At 40.4% G+C, this 20549-nt stretch overlaps 2 protein-coding genes across 2 annotated transcripts in view; both read right to left on the bottom strand.

The window, feature by feature from the left end:
• Window positions 1-20549, bottom strand: part of axl (AXL receptor tyrosine kinase) — a 29839-nt gene that overhangs the window by 2632 nt on the left and 6658 nt on the right. The window contains exons 5-18 of the mRNA XM_089013726.1: window positions 20306-20386; window positions 19299-19414; window positions 16564-16759; window positions 14402-14541; window positions 13301-13445; window positions 12215-12344; window positions 10706-10797; window positions 9308-9403; window positions 9069-9146; window positions 8271-8363; window positions 2771-2892; window positions 2533-2642; window positions 1129-1288; window positions 927-1063 (exon numbers count right to left, since the gene is read on the bottom strand). Coding sequence (XP_088869852.1) covers window positions 927-1063; window positions 1129-1288; window positions 2533-2642; window positions 2771-2892; window positions 8271-8363; window positions 9069-9146; window positions 9308-9403; window positions 10706-10797; window positions 12215-12344; window positions 13301-13445; window positions 14402-14541; window positions 16564-16759; window positions 19299-19414; window positions 20306-20386 — 1696 coding nt within the window. The remainder of the gene's footprint in view (window positions 1-926; window positions 1064-1128; window positions 1289-2532; window positions 2643-2770; window positions 2893-8270; window positions 8364-9068; window positions 9147-9307; window positions 9404-10705; window positions 10798-12214; window positions 12345-13300; window positions 13446-14401; window positions 14542-16563; window positions 16760-19298; window positions 19415-20305; window positions 20387-20549) is intronic.
• On the bottom strand, window positions 3466-4190 carry LOC148888754 (tyrosine-protein kinase receptor UFO-like). The gene is made up of 2 exons (XM_089014508.1): window positions 3880-4190; window positions 3466-3814 (listed from the first exon to the last, which is right to left on the bottom strand). Exons 1-2 carry the CDS (start codon window positions 4081-4083, stop codon window positions 3674-3676), a joined length of 345 nt encoding a protein of 114 aa, XP_088870634.1. The 5' UTR covers window positions 4084-4190; the 3' UTR covers window positions 3466-3673.

Genomic DNA, 20549 nt, shown 5'->3' with positions numbered 1-20549 from the left:
TTAGCGCTTTGTTCCAGCTTCAGTTGTTGTTAAAGCGCTATATAAATCAATATGTACAGGTAACATCTGACTTACAACCGAGTTCCGTTCTGACCAAACGGTCGTAAGTCAAAACGGGCCTAAGTCGAAGTCCATTTAAAATGTTGAATAGAGACTCGGAGGCAAAATCACCCGCAAACTCTCCCCACTGGTGCCATCACACAGTCAATTGCTGTGCGAGTGTGAGATGTTGGCTGGCTGGCTGGCTGGCCGGCCAAAATTGTCGTACGCGTTGCCGGCCTGCTAGCGCGTTGCGGCGCCAGTCGTAGAATTAAAATTTAAAAAATAGGGTCTGGAAGTCGTGGTCGTAAGTACGGGTGGTCGTAAGTCGAGCCGGTCATAAGTCGGATGTTAATAGGTAGCCAGCTAGATAGCCAGCCAGTCAGCTAGATAGCTAATAGATAGCAAACAGCTAGCTAGCTAGATAGCAAGCTAACAGGTAGCCAGCTAGATAGCCAGCCAATCAGCTAGATAGCTAACAGATAGCAAACAGCTAGCTAGCTAGATAGCCAGCTAATAGGTAGCCAGCTAGATAGCCAGCCAGTCAGCTAGATAGCTAATAGATAGCAAACAGCTACCTAGCTAGATAGCCAGCTAACAGATAGCTAATAGGTAGCCAGCTAGATAGCCAGCCAGCCAGCTGATTTTCATCTATCGCGGGTGGTTCTGGTCCCCATTGATAGTGAAAAACGAGGAATTACTGTAATTGTATCAGGTCCTCGTTAGCCGTGAAAAACGAGGGATTACTGTAATCGTGTCAGGCAAAATAATGAGCGCCATAAAATGTGATGATTGCGCAACTCTACTCTGAAGTCAGTAAATAGCTAGCTAGCTAGCTAGCTCTCAAAATATACTTTGAAATTGCGTGTTTCTAAACTAGCACTCACATGTTATCCAGGCAATCCGGAGGCTGCTTGAGACGATTTCCCTGCCTCAAATAATCGTAAATCTCGCTGTTCTCCACCCCGGGGTACGGCGTTTGCCCCCTGGTGGCGATTTCCCACATGGTGACGCCGAATGACCACTGAGTAGAAACAAGAAGAAGATGGCGGCAAGTGTCATCGGCGCGACGTGGTTAGCGGAACTCACCACGTCGCTCTTGGTGGTGTAAACTCGGTCGGCCAAACTCTCGATGGCGATCCACTTGACGGGCATCTTGGAGATGCGACCTTGCCGGTAGTAGTCGCCGTTGTAGATCTTCTTGGAGAGGCCGAAGTCGGCCACGCACACGTTCATGTTCTCATTTAGCCTGCAACACAACATTTGGGAGGGTTTTTTTTCGACGTTTGCCATTTTTGTTTGAAAAAGATTCAAACTGAGGTTGCGGGCGGGCCGGATGAAAATTGATCACGGGCCACATTTGGCCCGCGGGCCGGACTTTGGACGCCATTTGAAAATATTTTCAAGACAAACAAGACCATCTCAATCTATGCTCGGTGACATTGGTGACAGAGAAAATAATGAATGGTCAGTGTGAAATCGGACTATTGCACGATATTTTGTCATATTTAATTCGTAAGATACTTTTTTTTTAAATGTATGACATTTGACCTCGTTTTTTTTAACCAGATGCGATGAACACATTTAGAATGTTTTTTTTTTTTTTTGAACTTTTTATGAGCAATTTTGACTTTACAAAATATAAAAAATATTTATCATCTATCCAAAATCAATATCATAAAATATTAAATAAAAAAAATATTAAATAAAATTCTACTTTTGGTAATAGTTTTGTTTAATAATCAAGTTTAAAGGACAAGCGACGTCTCCGGACAAGTTGTGTCCATAATTTGTAAAATGGCTTTAAATGACTTCTACTGAGCGTATTTTACAAAGATTCCATCGAATATAGCTATAGTTTACGTCTTAAGACTCGCACTGAATATTCCGGAAGTCTTGTTTTTGAGTTGGTGACGAGTCCGTATGTGACGTCACTGAAGGAACGCCCCTGATCGAAAAAAAAACAAACACATTGTAGCAGTCCTTCCATCACGTCAATGTATTTTGCTGTACTTGTTTGGTCTGAAAACCTTGTGTTGCACCCAAAAGCCGCCAGAAGAGGGCATCCAAGCTCCATATAAGGAATTTATCAGCCTGTGGAAATGGAGGTGGCCACAGGAGGTCGCCATTTTGTGCCTCTTTTTTTAGGTGGGAGATTTCCCCCCAATGTTGCCTCAAAATGGCACAAATAAATTATTTAATCGATTGCAAACATTTATGCTTTCCTCTTCAGAACTATTTGAATCATATTCATAACTGGATGTGTCTCATTTTTTTGGCAGATTTTGGACACTAAGTCATTTTTATTGGTGTTTTGCATTTGAATAAAAATCTCATACCGCGTGTTTTGGGTATTTTAGATGCTATAAAACGTTTTTCGGATGTCAGTTAAGAAACAAAAAAGTGACGTCGGTTGTCCTTTAAGGAGGAAAAAAAAACATGTTTTTAGTTATGAAAGATAGATAGGTGACAGGTAGCGGATGAGGAGCATACATGCAGTTCCGAGCAGCCAAGTCTCTGTGGATGAAGTTCTTGTTGCTGAGGTATTCCATGCCGCGGGCGATGTCCGTCATGAAGCGCACCAACATCTGGGACGGGAGGTACTGGGCCAACAACGCACAGATAACATTGAACACATGTGTTAGCTTAACATGCCCAAAGGAAATCCAAGATGGCACCCGAGTAGGTAGCATTTACGTCAACATAAAATAAGCATTTTTCCTTTACTCACCACAGGAGAGTCTCCGAGGCGAGAGTAGAGCAGGTACGTGTGCAGGTCGCCATGTTTCATGTATGGCAGGATGACCACCGGCGACGGGAAGCCTTCACTCTCCACCGTCTGCAGACACACGCCTGTGCGAGGACGCGCCATGTCATGTCATTTTCACCCAGGATGAATACAATACAATACAATACAATACAATACATATTGATTTTGATGTTGGCTGGCTGGCTGGCTGGCCGGCCAAAATTGTCGTACGCGTTGCCGGCCTGCTAGCGCGTTGCGGCGCCAGTCGTAGAATTAAAATTTAAAAAATAGGGTCTGGAAGTCGTGGTCGTAAGTACGGGTGGTCGTAAGTCGAGCCGGTCATAAGTCGGATGTTAATAGGTAGCCAGCTAGATAGCCAGCCAGTCAGCTAGATAGCTAATAGATAGCAAACAGCTAGCTAGCTAGATAGCAAGCTAACAGGTAGCCAGCTAGATAGCCAGCCAATCAGCTAGATAGCTAACAGATAGCAAACAGCTAGCTAGCTAGATAGCCAGCTAATAGGTAGCCAGCTAGATAGCCAGCCAGTCAGCTAGATAGCTAATAGATAGCAAACAGCTACCTAGCTAGATAGCCAGCTAACAGATAGCTAATAGGTAGCCAGCTAGATAGCCAGCCAGCCAGCTGATTTTCATCTATCGCGGGTGGTGCTGGTCCCCATTGATAGTGAAAAACGAGGAATTACTGTAATTGTATCAGGTCCTCGTTAGCCGTGAAAAACGAGGGATTACTGTAATCGTGTCAGGCAAAATAATGAGCGCCATAAAATGTGATGATTGCGCAACTCTACTCTGAAGTCAGTAAATAGCTAGCTAGCTAGCTAGCTCTCAAAATATACTTTGAAATTGCGTGTTTCTAAACTAGCACTCACATGTTATCCAGGCAATCCGGAGGCTGCTTGAGACGATTTCCCTGCCTCAAATAATCGTAAATCTCGCTGTTCTCCACCCCGGGGTACGGCGTTTGCCCCCTGGTGGCGATTTCCCACATGGTGACGCCGAATGACCACTGAGTAGAAACAAGAAGAAGATGGCGGCAAGTGTCATCGGAGCGACGTGGTTAGCCGAACTCACCACGTCGCTCTTGGTGGTGTAAACTCGGTCGGCCAAACTCTCGATGGCGATCCACTTGACGGGCATCTTGGAGATGCGACCTTGCCGGTAGTAGTCGCCGTTGTAGATCTTCTTGGAGAGGCCGAAGTCGGCCACGCACACGTTCATGTTCTCATTTAGCCTGCAACACAACATTTGGGAGGGTTTTTTTTCGACGTTTGCCATTTTTGTTTGAAAAAGATTCAAACTGCGGTTGCGGGCGGGCCGGATGAAAATTGATCACGGGCCACATTTGGCCCGCGGGCCGGACTTTGGACGCCATTTGAAAATATTTTCAAGACAAACAAGACCATCTCAATCTATGCTCGGTGACATTGGTGACAGAGAAAATAATGAATGGTCAGTGTGAAATCGGACTATTGTACGATATTTTGTCATATTTAATTCGTAAGATACTTTTTTTTTTAAATGTATGACATTTGACCTCGTTTTTTTTAACCAGATGCGATGAACACATTTAGAATGTTTTTTTTTTTTTTTTTTGGAACTTTTTATGAGCAATTTTGACTTTACAAAATATAAAAAATATTTATCATCTATCCAAAATCAATATCATAAAATATTAAATAAAAAAAATATTAAATAAAATTCTACTTTTGGTAATAGTTTTGTTTAATAATCAAGTTTAAAGGACAAGCGACGTCTCCGGACAAGTTGTGTCCATAATTTGTAAAATGGCTTTAAATGACTTCTACTGAGCGTATTTTACAAAGATTCCATCGCATAGAGCTATAGTTTACGTCTTAAGACTCGCACTGAATATTCCGGAAGTCTTGTTTTTGAGTTGGTGACGAGTCCGTATGTGACGTCACTGAAGGAACGCCCCTGATCGAAAAAAAAACAAACACATTGTAGCAGTCCTTCCATCACGTCAATGTATTTTGCTGTACTTGTTTGGTCTGAAAACCTTGTGTTGCACCCAAAAGCCGCCAGAAGAGGGCATCCAAGCTCCATATAAGGAATTTATCAGCCTGTGGAAACGGAGGTGGCCACAGGAGGTCGCCATTTTGTGCCTCTTTTTTTAGGTGGGAGATATCCCCCCAATGTTGCCTCAAAATGGATTGATTGATATTGATTGATTGAACACAAAGAGAAATTCTGCGCCAAGGCCAAACATTGCGATTTTGAATGAACTGCTAACGCGTGTGGCTGCCGCTGCTCACCCACAGAAAAACGTATCCCGTGACTGTAAAGTCACTTTGAGAGTTTTGAAAGGTGCTTATAAATTATATGTATTATTATTATTATTTTCATTTTTTTTTTATTACGTTTGGACATCCCCGATGTTCCCAATTCTTATTTAAAAATATTATTTTTGTTTCAGAGGTATTTTATTGACAATATGATTCCAACTTTCAAAACAAAAATACATCATGTATTTAAAAAAAATATATAGTTACAAGTGTAAAAATTGACATATATTGAAATCATACATCAAATCAGCCCCCCAAAAAATTACGTGACTGTAAAGTGTCCTTCAGAGTTTAGAAAGGCGCTTATAAATGAAATGTCTTTTTATTATGATTATGAGGATGATTATGAGGATGATGATGATTATTATTATAATTTTTTATTGTCTTTTTATTTTTTTATTTTTTTTTTTAATGTTTTTTATTTTAAAAAAAGTTACATTTTTTATTATTTTTATTTTTATTATGTGTATTATTATTATTATTATGTGTATTATTATTATTCCTTCTTTTTATTTTTTATTTTTAGTTCGCTGACAAAGCGAAGATAGGAGGCGAAACGTCCGAAACCTTCAAAAAAAGTACAGATGACGGCTGAAGAAACATTCTCATCTATTATTATTATTATTATTATTATTATAATGATGATGATGATTCTTATTATATAAAATAGTCAGAAAAAAATACCAATTAAAAAGTTGAAAAACGTTTTATTTCTTCTAATATTAAGCATTTATCATTATAAATTACTGTCCAAACATAAAATATTTCATGATAAAAATGAATGTAAAATATTTTGTCTAAAATGGTCATTTAAAAACAATTTTTCCTGCATCATTATTTCACTTTTTTAACAGACTGAAATGGATACTGGAAATAAACAAGAAAATATTAAATCATATTTATGAATTATCATCAGACTATTTGGCTACATATACTTGGATTATGATCGGTTTTATTTCAAAAAATATGTATATATTACATTGGAGAAAAATAACAATACATAAAATGTCAAGTTTCAATTCTAATCAATATCAATAATACAAATATCCATGTGAGAAATCTAAAAGTAATGACGAAAATGTCGGAAAGATTTGTAAGAAATTCGTCCGCCGTGCAAAAAGAGTCGGCGTCTCACCGAGCAGCCTCATGACGTTGGCGTGGTCAAATTCCTTCATGCAGGTTGCCTCTCGCAGAAAGTCCTCCATTTCCGAACGCGTGCAGATGGCGACTGGGGAAAGAGACACAAGTCAAGGTCAAGCCAATTGTCTGACTTTCCATTGGAAATAATCACTCGAGGAAAGCACCCCCTGGTGGCCAACGGAGGTACTGCCATCCATGGTAGTGCCGCCATAGAAATGAATGGGAGAATGGCCTGCCCATTGAATCACGAACAACACAGGCTAAATGTTACTCCTTCCCAAAAATCATTAATTTGAAAATTAATTTGATAGACTGTCGACACCACATACATACATTTGATCCGATTTAATGTTACTATAATAATAATAATAATAATAATAATAATAATAATAATAATAATAATAATAATAATAATAATAATACCTGAAAGCTAGCTAGCTCTCTATTTGCTATTTAGCTGACTAGCTAGCTCTCTATTTGCGATCTAGATGGCGTGCTATCTATCGAGCTAGCTATTAGCTAGTGAGTTAGCTTTAAATTTAATTTAGAAGCGCCTTTCAAAACTCTAAAGGACATTTTACAGTCATTGGTAACGTTTTTCTGTGTGTGAGCAATGACGTAACACACTCCACCCGGAAGTAACACACACAGAACACCCCGGCACGAGACGCGCGGCGCAGAAAGAAGAGAGCCCATAACGGGCCCCCTGGTGGCCGCCGGCGGTACTGCGCCTCCATTGAAATGAATGGGAAAATGGCCGCCCGGGAAGCAGTGTCTTAGAATGTATAATATTAAAGTGTAAGGTAGTCCTCCACTCACTCTTCATTGTCTTGACAGCCACCCTGAGAATAGAATCCTCTTGTGTAAGCTGACCTTCCATCACGGAACCGAATTCCCCTGTAAAGATATGTAACACATCACTGTCAACAATCTGAACTATTTGTCTAAAAAAAAAAAAAAAAAAATAGCGTGGCCCTTTAAGAAGAAAAAAAATGGGGCGAGCTCGGCTGATGCATGCTGAAATTTAATGGAGACAGCAGTATGCTCATTCATTATTTGTACCTTCTCCCAGCGTCTTGCCTAGCGTCAACTTGTGTCTGTCCACCATCACATCTTGGAGCTTCTGTCTCAGCTCGTCGCTGATGCCCAGACTGTTCACTGCGTGGGTACAAAAACAAAACAAACAAAAAATAATTAAATAGTAATATCTCATGACGTATATGCTCATATGTGATGTCATGAAAACAATAACATGGAGAAATTCGATGCCGTTAAGGTAAGTACAAAAATTTTTTTAATGTTTTTTATTTTAAAAAAAGTTACATTTTTTATTATTTTTATTTTTATTATGTGTATTATTATTATTATTATGTGTATTATTATTATTCCTTCTTTTTATTTTTTATTTTTAGTTCGCTGACAAAGCGAAGATAGGAGGCGAAACGTCCGAAACCTTCAAAAAAAGTACAGATGACGGCTGAAGAAACATTCTCATCTATTATTATTATTATTATTATTATTATAATGATGATGATGATTCTTATTATATAAAATAGTCAGAAAAAAATACCAATTAAAAAGTTGAAAAACGTTTTATTTCTTCTAATATTAAGCATTTATCATTATAAATTACTGTCCAAACATAAAATATTTCATGATAAAAATGAATGTAAAATATTTTGTCTAAAATGGTCATTTAAAAACAATTTTTCCTGCATCATTATTTCACTTTTTTAACAGACTGAAATGGATACTGGAAATAAACAAGAAAATATTAAATCATATTTATGAATTATCATCAGACTATTTGGCTACATATACTTGGATTATGATCGGTTTTATTTCAAAAAATATGTATATTACATTGGAGAAAAATAACAATACATAAAATGTCAAGTTTCAATTCTAATCAATATCAATAATACAAATATCCATGTGAGAAATCTAAAAGTAATGACGAAAATGTCGGAAAGATTTGTAAGAAATTCGTCCGCCGTGCAAAAAGAGTCGGCGTCTCACCGAGCAGCCTCATGACGTTGGCGTGGTCAAATTCCTTCATGCAGGTTGCCTCTCGCAGAAAGTCCTCCATTTCCGAACGCGTGCAGATGGCGACTGGGGAAAGAGACACAAGTCAAGGTCAAGCCAATTGTCTGACTTTCCATTGGAAATAATCACTCGAGGAAAGCACCCCCTGGTGGCCATCGGAGGTACTGCCATCCATGGTAGTGCCGCCATAGAAATGAATGGGAGAATGGCCTGCCCATTGAATCACGAACAACACAGGCTAAATGTTACTCCTTCCCAAAAATCATTAATTTGAAAATTAATTTGATAGACTGTCGACACCACATACATACATTTGATCCGATTTAATGTTACTATAATAATAATAATAATAATAATAATAATAATAATAATAATAATAATAATAATAATAATACCTGAAAGCTAGCTAGCTCTCTATTTGCTATTTAGCTGACTAGCTAGCTCTCTATTTGCGATCTAGATGGCGTGCTATCTATCGAGCTAGCTATTAGCTATCTATTAGCTAGTGAGTTAGCTTTAAATTTAATTTAGAAGCGCCTTTCAAAACTCTAAAAGACAGTTTACAGTCATTGGTAACGTTTTTCTGTGTGTGAGCAATGAAGTAACACACTCCACCCGGAAGTAACACACACACACACGCGCGCGAGGAAAGCACCCCCTGGTGGCCGCCGGCGGTACTGCGCCTCCATTGAAATGAATGGGAAAATGGCCGCCCGGGAAGCGGTGTCTTAGTATGTATAATATTAAAGTGTAAGGTAGTCCTCCACTCACTCTTCATTGTCTTGACAGCCACCCTGAGAATAGAATCCTCTTGTGTAAGCTGACCTTCCATCACGGAACCGAATTCCCCTGTAAAGATATGTAACACATCACTGTCAACAATCTGAACTATTTGTCTCAAAAAAAAAAAAAATAGTGTGGCCCTTTAAGAAGAAAAAAAATGGGGCGAGCTCGGCTGATGCATGCTGAAATTTAATGGAGACAGCAGTATGCTCATTCATTATTTGTACCTTCTCCCAGCGTCTTGCCTAGCGTCAACTTGTGTCTGTCCACCATCACATCTTGGAGCTTCTGCCTCAGCTCGTCGCTGATGCCCAGACTGTTCACTGAGTGGGTACAAAAACAAAACAAACAAAAAATAATTAAATAGTAATATCTCATGACGTATATGCTCATATGTGATGTCATGAAAACAATAACATGGAGAAATTCGATGCCGTTAAGGTAAGTACAAAAATAAGTACAGAAAGTAATAACTGGAAGAATATTATTAGTGTAATAACGATGCCAAAAATGAGCTTTTTTTTTTTTTAAACAAAAGCTTGTCATAAAACTATTACATTTTGTATTTTGTAAGTTTCAAATTCTGTCTAACAATGATTGGGATAAAATGATCTGTAATTGTATCAGATCATTTTAAAGTATGTATACTATGTATAATTCTTTCCACATTCAATATTAATATATGAGTAAATAGTATATTTTATTATACATCCAGATAGTATTAAAACGAGTGTTGAAAATAGATTATTGTATTGTCTTGTATGGTCTATTATTGCAATAGAAAAGAGAATTAATCATTCACATTAAGATGTACAGTATTTTCTGGACTATAAGGCGCACCTTCAAACATTCATACATAAGGTGCACCGCATTATAAGGATACGCAAAAATGTGTCCACTCCAGTGCCAGGGTTTTTGTCATTGTCAACCAAATTGCAGGACCCACAGAATATTGAGTTTTAGGACTACATAATCATTCAGTACAGCTTCAGAAACCTTAAAATCTATTATTGCATCAGAAGAAAAGTTAATTCCTAAATTATATGGGTCTGAAGTTATATTACAATGAAATGGGGGCAGCTGTACAAAATACAATACAACACATTGACGCATAAGGCTATTATGAGGCGCATGGTCAGCTTTAGAAAAAAATCTTTTCTTTTAGGTATGCCTTATAGTGCATTTTTCCCACAGGGGTCTTAGGTTAGATTCCATCCAGGCCGTAGCCTTCCTGTGTGTGCCTGCGTGGGTTTTCTCTGGGTATTCTCTGGTTTCCTCGCACATTCCTTAAACCTGCATGGCAATGTTAACACTTGAAACCGTCCCACGGCTTGAATGTGAGCCCGTTTTTGTGCGTTTGTAGTCACGCAGGAATTTGTTTTTGCAGGCCAGATTCCTTGCAGATGATAAGCGTCCACATTACGGCACAAGACTAAACATCAAAGTATGCATTGAGATCAGCCCGATTTCCATTTGAGCGACACGTCTAGATGCTAACACGGATCGACTTCATGTTGTGACTCGTGGACACGGGACCTTATTTGGATCACAAATGAGTACAGTGAAACCTCGCTTTACGAACCCCTTGGCTTGCGTCCCACCATTCCCAGGTTGTTAATACTTACGCGTGGCCTCAGTAGTCCTGCGGCTGTACGAGCGTCGCGCCCGGTAGCGGACCACCAGCTCTCCGCTGTGCATCATGGGCTCAAACGCATCACTAATAAAAAAACAACAACAACAACAAAACACAAAAACACATTACCACAGGGAAAAAAAACTGTTATTAATAAATAAATAAATAAATAAATACATACATAACGAAATAAATAAATAAACTAAATAAATACATAACTAAAATGAATGAATCTATGAATGAATAAATAGCAAAATAAGTAGCAAAATAAATAGCAAACCAAATAAATAAATAAATAATCAAATAAATAAATAAACACATAAATAAATAATGAACTAAATAAATACATAACTAAATAAATAAATACATTACTAAATAAACTAAATAAATACATAACTAAAATGAATGAATCTATGAATGAATAAATAGCAAAATAAGTAGCAAAATAAATAGCAAACCAAATAAATAAATAAATAATCAAATAAATAAATAAATAAACACATAAATAAATAATGAACTAAATAAATACACAACTAAATAAATAAACTAAATAAATACATAACTAAAATGAATGAATCTATGAATGAATAAATAGCAAAATAAGTAGCAAAATAAATAGCAAACCAAATAAATAAATAATCAAATAAATAAATAAACACATAAATAAATAAATAAACTAAATAAATACATAAATAAATAAACTAAATAAATACATAACTAAATTGAATGAATCTATGAATGAATAAATAGCAAAATAAGTAGCAAAATAAATAGCTAACCAAATAAATAATCAAATAAATAAATAAATAAACACATAAATAAATAATGAACTAAATAAATACATAACTAAATAAATAAATAAACTAAATAAATACATAACTAAATAAATGAATGGATCTATGAATGAATAAATAGCAAAATAAGTAGCAAACTAAATAAATAAATAAAATTTTGAAAAAAATAATGCCATGTCAACATTTTTTTTTGCCGTGTCAATTTTTTTAAACAAATCTTTTCTTTCATCAGAAAAAAAAAAGAGTTAATTCCATTTTAAACTTATATGGGTCTGAAGTTATATTAGAATGAAATGGGGGCAGCTGTACTAAATACAATACAAATTGATTATACTGTATCGCGTTTCAAGCTTTAGCTGTATAGCTGAAGCTGGAACATAGCGTTAACATGGCAAAAAAGGGAAATCCCTTGTGAAAATGAAAAAAACTTTGCCAGAGGCCATGACCAGCACTTTATCGGCACCCAAGCATGAAAAGACAAAATCCAAACAAATTCGGGAATGGGGCTCTACGTCATATTTTTAATTTCCGAATAAATTCATGAATGGCAGTGAATACGTTAATAACAATTAAAAACTACTATTGAAACAAAAATGATGAGATATCAGAAATGAATCAAAATCCTACAACCTAATTTGAACTCACTGAATTACATGGCAAACGTAGAAAACAAAAACGATCACGATCAAACCCTGACCCGTACGCACCCGAATCTGGTCTCCTTGCGCCGCAGTTTGGCCACGTAGACGGCCATGAGCGCGCCAAGAGCGACGGCGCCAGTGGCGGCCATCACCACATACCACCAGTGCCACGAGAAGGCCGGCGGAGATGAAAGGCCTGTATCGGAAAAGGGGTGGGAGTTAGTAATAATAATAATAACATATTTGATTTCTAAGCGCCTTCAAAACTCTCAAGGTCACTTTACACTCACAGGATCAGTTTTTCCGTGGGTGAGCAGCGGCAGCCACACACACCAGCATTCACTCAACCGGGACGTTAAGAGATAGAAAGCTAACTAGCCAGCTAGTAGATAGCCAACAGATAGCTGGCTAGACAGCTAGCCACCTAGATAGCTATATAGCTAATAGCTAGCCAGTTAGTTAGCTAATACACTGAATGTCACTATTACACAGATATAAAGCTAGCTAGCCAGGTAGTAGATAGCCAACAGATAGCTAGCTATATAGCTATCCACTTAGATAGCTACATAGCTAAAAGATATTTAGCTAGTTAGCTAATACACTGAATGTCAGAAATTAAATACATAATAATAATGGTAGGATGAGATCTTTTTACACTTTTGACCACGTCAAAGTTGTTCTTATTCATTCTGTTACTTTGCTTCTTTTTTTGTATTGTATTGTATTCATCGTTTCAAGACAATCAACCAAAAATGAAAATGGACTCTTGTGAGTCTTTATCTCACACTCCGCCATTTTGACACAAAGTAAACAAAGATGGCCGCCGATGTCAATATTGAATATTACATTTAGTTGACACCGGCGCAACCTCGCCTCGCTTTTCTTCTCGTCTTCTCCCTCCCATTTTTCCCTCCAGAGATGAAGAAAGAAGAAAGGAAGATAGGAAGAGAAGGGAGTCTTCCGGCGTACGATGTGTCATCACTCACCTCGGAATTCTATGAATGAGAAAAAAAAAGAAGAAAAAACAGAGGCGTTATTATCAATCAAATAAAAATTTCGACTTTGTTTGAAACTGAAGCAGCGCGCACAAATCTGACGTCAGTGAACGCAACAGCATGTGCGGAGTGAGACAATTTGTGTTTTCTTTCTCACCGGGAGAGACGAGCGCCAGAGTCTGCGAGGGGCTCCAGGGTCCTCGCCCAGCTCCCGTGTACGCGCACACCTTGAACGTCACGTTGCTCAGCGGGAGCGACAGGTTGATTGACAGCTCCGTGTCCAGGCCCGCGTCCATGACAAGCTGTCCAAGGGGGGAGATAATTTGGCAAGATCCATTATGTGGAGGGTAAGGGAGGGACATGTGAGTGAGTGAGTGAGTGAGTGAGTGAGTGAGTGAGTGAGTGAGTGAGTGAGTGAGTGAGTGAGTGGTGAGAGAGTGAGTGAGTGAGTGGGAGAGTGAGTGAGTGAGTGAGTGAGTGGGAGTGAGTGAGATAGTGAGATAGAGAGTGAGTGCGAGTGAGTGAGTGAGTGAGTGAGTGAGTGAGAGAGTGCGAGAGTGAGATAGTGAGATAGCGAGTGAGATAGCGAGTGAGATAGCGAGTGAGTGAGTGAGTGAGTGAGTGAGTGAGTGAGTGAGTGAGTGAGTGAGTGAGTGAGTGAGTGCGAGAGTGAGTGGGGGTGAGAGAGTGAGTGAGGGAGATAGTGAGTGAGATAGTGAGATAGCGAGTGCGTGAAGGTGAGAGAGTGAGTGTGAGTGAGTGGGGGTGAGTGAGTGAGTGAGTGAGGGGGGGTGAGATAGTGAGAGTGTGAGAGAGAGAGAGAGAGAGATAGGGTGGAAGAGTGAAAGATTGGGAGTGAGGGTGAGAGAGTGAGTGAGTGGGTGGGTGTGAGAGAATGGGGCACTGTGAGAGTGAGAGAAGGTGAGAGTGAGAGAGGGTGAGAGTGAGAGGGTGAGTGAGTGTGAGAGAATGGGGGACCGTGAGAGCGAGAAAGTGTGAGAGTGAGTGAGTAAAGGTGAGAGAGTGAGTGAGTGAGTGAGTGAGTGAGTGAGTGAGTGAGTGAGTGAGTGAGTGAGTGAGTGAGTGAGTGAGTGAGTGAGTCGATTGGAAAAAGTGAACGATTGTGACTGTGTAGAGAGAGAGGGAGACAGCGTGTGTGTGTGTGTGTGTGTGTGTGTGTGTATGCGTTCATGCGTGAGAGAACTATCTTGGTGTGCGCGAGAGAATGCGGGTGAGGTTTTGTGAGGGGTGAGCAGACCTGCGTGACAGCAGGCGCGCTGAGTTCCACCAAATACCCTCGCAGGTCTCCGTTGAGTTTCCCCGCCGGTTCCTCCCACGCCAGCAGCACTCGGGTGCCATTGCTCAGCGCCGTCACGTTGCCCGGCGCCTCTTCGGGCACTGCAACACACATCAAGAGGTTGTCGTGCTACACGCAGGTGGACACAATGTTGGACCAAGACAACTCAAAGGGACAAAAATGTCCATTTGTGTGCAAGTGTGTTATAGAATGAGGCATTCTGGGAAACGTGGTCCGGGCGGAGCGCGATGGCTATCAGCAAGTGTTTGCCGTTTGATTATTTCCACATGCGCTCGCCTCTGGCACGCCAGCCAAAACAAATCAAGCGCCCCCCCCGCCCCCTTTACATTTTCCTCCCCCAATCCTCGTACCTTCACCCCTCCCGCTTTTCTTCTCCCCTTTCTGAGGCCGAGCCTTTTTTTTTCTTTTATGCGAAGGGCACACAAAGACGTTCGTTGTCACAAAAACAAGTTTGAAAAGCGAACCAGAAGGTTTTTTTTTTTTTTTTTTGCTAACTCAGATGGTGTCATGTTTCCCATCGCTGCTCGTAGGAATCGTTTCCGGCACAAATTCGGCAAAACACACGTGTGTAAAAAGCACACGCGATGACTGTTGAACACGCTAAAGGCAGACGCTCTTGGGAAAAGGTCACGCCGAGGCCGAAACGCTGGGAGAGTTCAACAATAAATCCCGGCGCTCCCACGGCTGATTCGACGTCCTCTCAACTCCACGTGGGATCGTTTAGATTTTAAACCTGGGGGGGGGGGGGTTACCACGGTAACAAGGGTGACTTACATACACGCGAGCGAGCGGGCCAGACATTGTCATTCTTTAAGTAGACTGTAACAGGAGTACAAACGTGAGCTCTTTCTCAGGTGAAAGCAGTTGATAAATATGACACATTTCACCAAAAGGCTCACGAAACAAACGCACCCCCTCCCCCAAAAACAGAAACAATAAGACCCCCATGAGGAATCCTGTTCAAGCGGTTTTTGGGGATACAAATGTCTGCTTTCAATTGCCCCCCCCCCCCCAAAAAAAAAAAAAAGGCTCGTTTCTCTTTCTGGTTGTAATGGGAAAATAGTAAAAGTTCCTCAGAGCACTCACTCCCCTTTCCTTCACAGGCCTCTTTCTACCCCCTTGACCCCCTCCCCCCCCCTTCTATTTCTCTCTGTTTTCCCACAGTGCCTTGCTCCATGTGAGCTCAAAGCCAAAAAAATGAAGGAAACGAATCACAAAGCTCCAGAGACACAAAGAGAAAGACAGCGAGCTCAAAACGAGGTCCCGGATTGTTTATTTTTTTCCCCCTGAAAATTCCTCGCCGTTTACTATTTGTGGTGTCTCAAGATGGCCGCTCAACTCAACAAGTGGTTAGCGCATAAATAGCAAAAGCGCAGGAGGAAAACGCTTGCTATGGAAAAAAAAAAAAAAGAACGTGGTTGCCCAAAGAGCAAACGTGATGCTGAAACAAGTCAAGTTTAGCCTTGACTCGTCTCGCAGTGGAGAAATGTACATTTCGCATCAGCAAAGTGATGAAAGTAAGAGCAAAGGAAGAAGTAGAAAAACAAAATACAGGAGCTACTGTAAAGTCAGCCACTCTAGCGGCGCCATCTTGAAGTCAAAACAACAACAACAACAACAAAAAACGACATAAATAATGTCACACAACACAAAAGACAATCTTAAAGGACGACCGACGTCTCCGGACAAGTTGTGTCCATAATTTGTAAAATGTCTTCAAATGACTTCGACTGAGCGTATTTTACAAAGATTCCAGCGCATATAGCTACATTTTACGTTTTAAGACTCGCGCTGAATATTCAGGAAGTCTTGTTTTTGAGTTGGTGACGAGTCCCTACGTGACGTCACTAAAGGAACGCCCCTGACCGAAAAAAAAGATGCATTGTAGCAGTCCTTCCATCACGTCAATGTATTTTGCTGTACTTGTTTGGTCTGAAAACCTTGTGTTGCACCCAAAAGCCACCAGAAGAGGGCGTCCAAGCTCCATATAAGGAATTTATCAGCCTGTGGAAACAGAGGTGGCCACAGGAGGTCGCCATTTTGTGCCTCTTTTCTGGTGATCCAAGTGCCTGTGGTGCCTCATTTCTGGTTGGCCAACTTACCTCCTTCCGCCGTGCGCATCTCCACCCAAGACGTCCAACGCGATGGCCCCTGACTGCTGTGACACGCAACCCTGGCGGCGTAGCGTCTGTGGGGCTCCAAGTCCTCAACCAGGTACTCGGCCACGGGCACGTTGACATTTTGGTTGCAAATCATCTCATCCAGATCTCCGGGGAACGGCTCGTCCACACGTTTGACCTGTGAAAGAAAGTCCAAAAGGGAGGCCCGTTTCACTCAAATTCTCTAGAAGTAGTAGCGAGTGACTAGCCAATCATACTTTGTGAAAATGCTGACGTTGCCGGCGCCTTCCAGCAGGCCTTGGGTCGCCAACTCAAAGTCTGATTGGTTAGAGCAACAATTTGATCGACATGTTTGATGCGACAGGGCCTGCAGAACTGATTGTGAAGGCCTCCAGGTAGATTTCTGATGATAAATGATGGCTGAAATGTGATTGGTTAAATGCTTAAATACGAAAAGACACATGTGGAAGCAGCACAACAGGGGAAAAGAAATGAAAGGAAGTTGAAAGACAATGATTTCATAAGAATTCATGGACAAAATAAAATGAACATGAGTCTGTGATTCGGATATTTTTAGGCCTTGCCGATCCGCCACTGATGTGTTCCTAGTGCTGATGGGAGGACCATTTTAGGTCTTTTTGTTTTGTTTTGGGGTGTGTTTCCATGTGCTTTTGTGGGGACGCAGGCAAACATCCTGAATGCTGCCTCGGCACAATCTTTGCAACGCTCGCAGTCCTCGCTGTGGTCCGCTTGGACCGCTCTGACCACGTGCAACTTCCCCGCTGTGGCTTTGGAGTACACAAGTGCTGGAAGTCATCATTATACAACGTGCTTGTCGTCTGTGTGTGTGTGTGTGTGTTATATATTCAAGTCACACAATATTTTAACAAACCAAAAAAATTTAAATTCAATTATTTCAATGATTATTCACATAATTGACTTTCATTTGACAGTTCGATTCAGATTGCTATTTGTGATTGGTAATACAATTTGTGTCAGGTCCCCATTCATCAGGTATACCTGGTAAGGATCGTGGGTGAATTATTTAAAGGACAACCGACGTCTCTGGACAAGTTGTGTCCATAATTTGTAAAATGGCTTCAAATGACTTCGACTGAGCGTATTTTACAAAGATTCCACCGCATATAGCTATATTTTACGTTTTAAGACTCGCGCTGAATATTCAGGAAATCTTGTTTTACAGTTGGTGACGAGTCCGTACGTGACGTCACTAAAGGAACGCCCCTGACCGAAAAAAAAGACGCATTGTAGCAGTCCTTCCATTACATCAATGTATTTTGCTGTACTTGTTTGCTCTGCGGACCTCGTGTTGCACCCAAAAGCCACCAGAAGAGGGCGTCCAAGCTCCATATGAGGAATTTATCAGCCTGTGGAAACGGAGGAGGTCGCCATTTTGAGCCTCGTTTTCGTTGAGACATCTCCCCTCAATGTTGCCTCATAATGGCACAGAATAAATTATTTAATCGATTGCAAACATGTATGCTTTCCTCTTCAGAACTATTTGAATCATATTCATAACTGGGTGTGTTGTTTTGATTCTCCAGCAATGCAAGACGTCTTGGCGTGACGTCACGAACTGGGGGCGGGACATTCTGAAAATGCCCAATTCGCAGCTAAGAAACAAAAAGGTGACGTCGGTTGTCCTTTAAATACATTAAAATATATTGAAATTCAGTCCCCATTACTGATGTAAAATTGTTTATTTTTCTAAAGTCTAAACTTCATAAGGTGGTATATTTAAACGTGTGTATAAGCTGACAAAGCCACCATGTGCATCCCTGATTAATTTTTTTTAGCTGTATATCATTTGGAAAGGGTGGTCCCCGTAAGTGATGAAAACGCATGTGTGTGTGTGGAGGTGATTGACCTTTCAAATGATTACTGCACTCGCTCACGATTGCAAAATCTATCATGAGTTTGGGGGCGTGTCCCGGACCCCCCCCCCCCTAAAGCGCATGTGTATCATTCTTGACCCCGTGAGTCACATCCAGGCTGCGAACAGGCACTTCATCTGGTTGAATCACCGCACATTCCCCCTCGTTTGGCTCACACATTATTCCGATTGCCTTTTCCTGTTTTCAACACTTTCACTATTTTCTGCACTTCTTTGAATGAATGAATATATAAACCCATATTTGCATTGTATTTTGGACAGCCGCCTTCATTTCAAGCTCATATAACTCCAGACTCATATCATTTAGGAATTAACTCTTTTTTTTTTCCTGACGAAAGAAGAGCGTCTACGGTTTCTTACGCTGCACTTAATGTTTATGTAGTCCTAAAAGTCAATATTCTGTGGGTCCTGGAATTCGAGTGACAATGACAAAAACCCTGGCACTGGAGTGGACACATTTTTGCACATAGTCTGGCAGTGAATGAGTTAAAAAAAATGTTCCCTTGTCCTGTTTCTATTTGCCATCTTCGACTTTTTATTCTGAGCCTTCTACAACAAACCCTGAATATTTTTTTTTGCCCCATTCAGCTGGGCCTCCCCGGCCCCTCACGACAGTTTTATTAGAAGCAGACGTTTTGGGGTGGCGCCGCTATCCGTAATGGCCACCAAAAGAGAGGCACCGTTGCGTCACATGAGTTGAAGGAGGCCCACTTTCCCAGAACGAAACCCGAGTCGCTTACTCAGTGGGACAAAGTGGGTGGGGTATTTCTTCATTTTTCAAGAAAAAAAAAAAAAACCTCACCTGCACGGTGCACCGGATGACCGAATAGTCGCCCCCGAAGCCAGGTCGCCATGACAACTGCAGACTGGTGGGCGTGACGTTCACGGCCGTCAGGTGGCGAGGTGCGGACGGCAGCACTGATCAAGAAAAAAGAAAAAAAAAAAAAATCAAGCAAATCAAGCTGATTTTCACTTTTCTTTTAGTACAAGAATGGAGTCGAATAATAATAATAATAATAATAATAATAATAATAATAATAATACATTTCATTTATAAGTGCCTTTCAAAACTCTCAAGGTCACTTTACAGTCACAGGATAAGTTCTTCTGTGGGCGAGCAGCGGCAGCCACACGCGCCAGCATTCACTCAACCCGGAAGTAACTCAAATAGATAGAAAGCTAGCTAGCTGGCCAATCGTTAGCCAACAGATACCTAGCTAGACAGCCAGTCAGCTAGAAAGCGATAGTTCTGAGGTAGCTAAGTCGCCAGATAGCGAATAGCTAGCTATATAGCTAATAGATAGCTAATCGCTAGGTAGCCAGCGAGATTGCTAGATAGCTAGCGAGATAGCCAGATAGCTATCTAGATAAATTAAAAGAAGTGAAGAGAGGAAAGTTTTCACACACGTCTGATTAATATAATGAATCAATAAAACATTTTTAACTGAAAAAAAAAAACATTAAAAAAAACCACAAAGAATATAAATATAAAGCATTCTTACATTTGAGGGTGATTTCATTGTGATAATTTTTTTAATTATACTAAGGCTAATTATACTTTTCTAAATGAAAAAAATATATTTTGCGGTACAGTGATACTTCGGTTTTTGACCATAATCCATTACAGAAACGAAACATCGTTCCATTATAATCAATGTAAAATTTTTCAATCCGTTTCAAATCTAAAAAAAAAAAAACTTTTTAAAAGAACTTTTAAACTCTTTTACCGATTGAAGCCGTCGTTCGGCGACGACGGCGGACGTGCTAGCGCTCACATGTGACTTTTCATGCCAAGTCTCTGCCCCTTACCAGTAACAGTGCCTGATCCAGAGGCGGCCACACCCTTGCGGTTCTGTGCCTCGCAGGAGAAACTGCTGGTCCGGTTTAAACCTGTGAACAGGGAGGGAGGGGGGGCAAAAAATGGCCATGAGAAAGGGGAAATTTGGGGTGGTGCAACTCTTCAGAAAATGAATGAGGTGCAGTTGGAACTGATGCGGGAGAAAAAAAAAAACAACACAAAAAAAAAAGCCATTGAAGAGAGTTGTGGTTTCCG

The sequence above is a fragment of the Hippocampus bargibanti genome, linkage group LG14, assembly GCF_051943395.1.
Source record: "Hippocampus bargibanti isolate YZ-2025 linkage group LG14, ASM5194339v1, whole genome shotgun sequence".
Classification (NCBI taxonomy): domain Eukaryota; kingdom Metazoa; phylum Chordata; class Actinopteri; order Syngnathiformes; family Syngnathidae; genus Hippocampus; species Hippocampus bargibanti.
Note: the sequence above shows the minus strand (reverse complement) of the source record. Positions and strands in the feature narration are given on the sequence as shown.

Bases quoted from the DNA above. Each gene is read 5' to 3' on its own strand.
- LOC148888754 (XM_089014508.1), bottom strand. From the start codon at position 4,083: ATGGCAAACGTCGAAAAAAAACCCTCCCAAATGTTGTGTTGCAGGCTA. The intron at 3,815-3,879 runs GTGAGTTCGGCT...GTTTCTACTCAG, and splicing joins ACACCACCAAGAGCGACGTG to TGGTCATTCGGCGTCACCAT.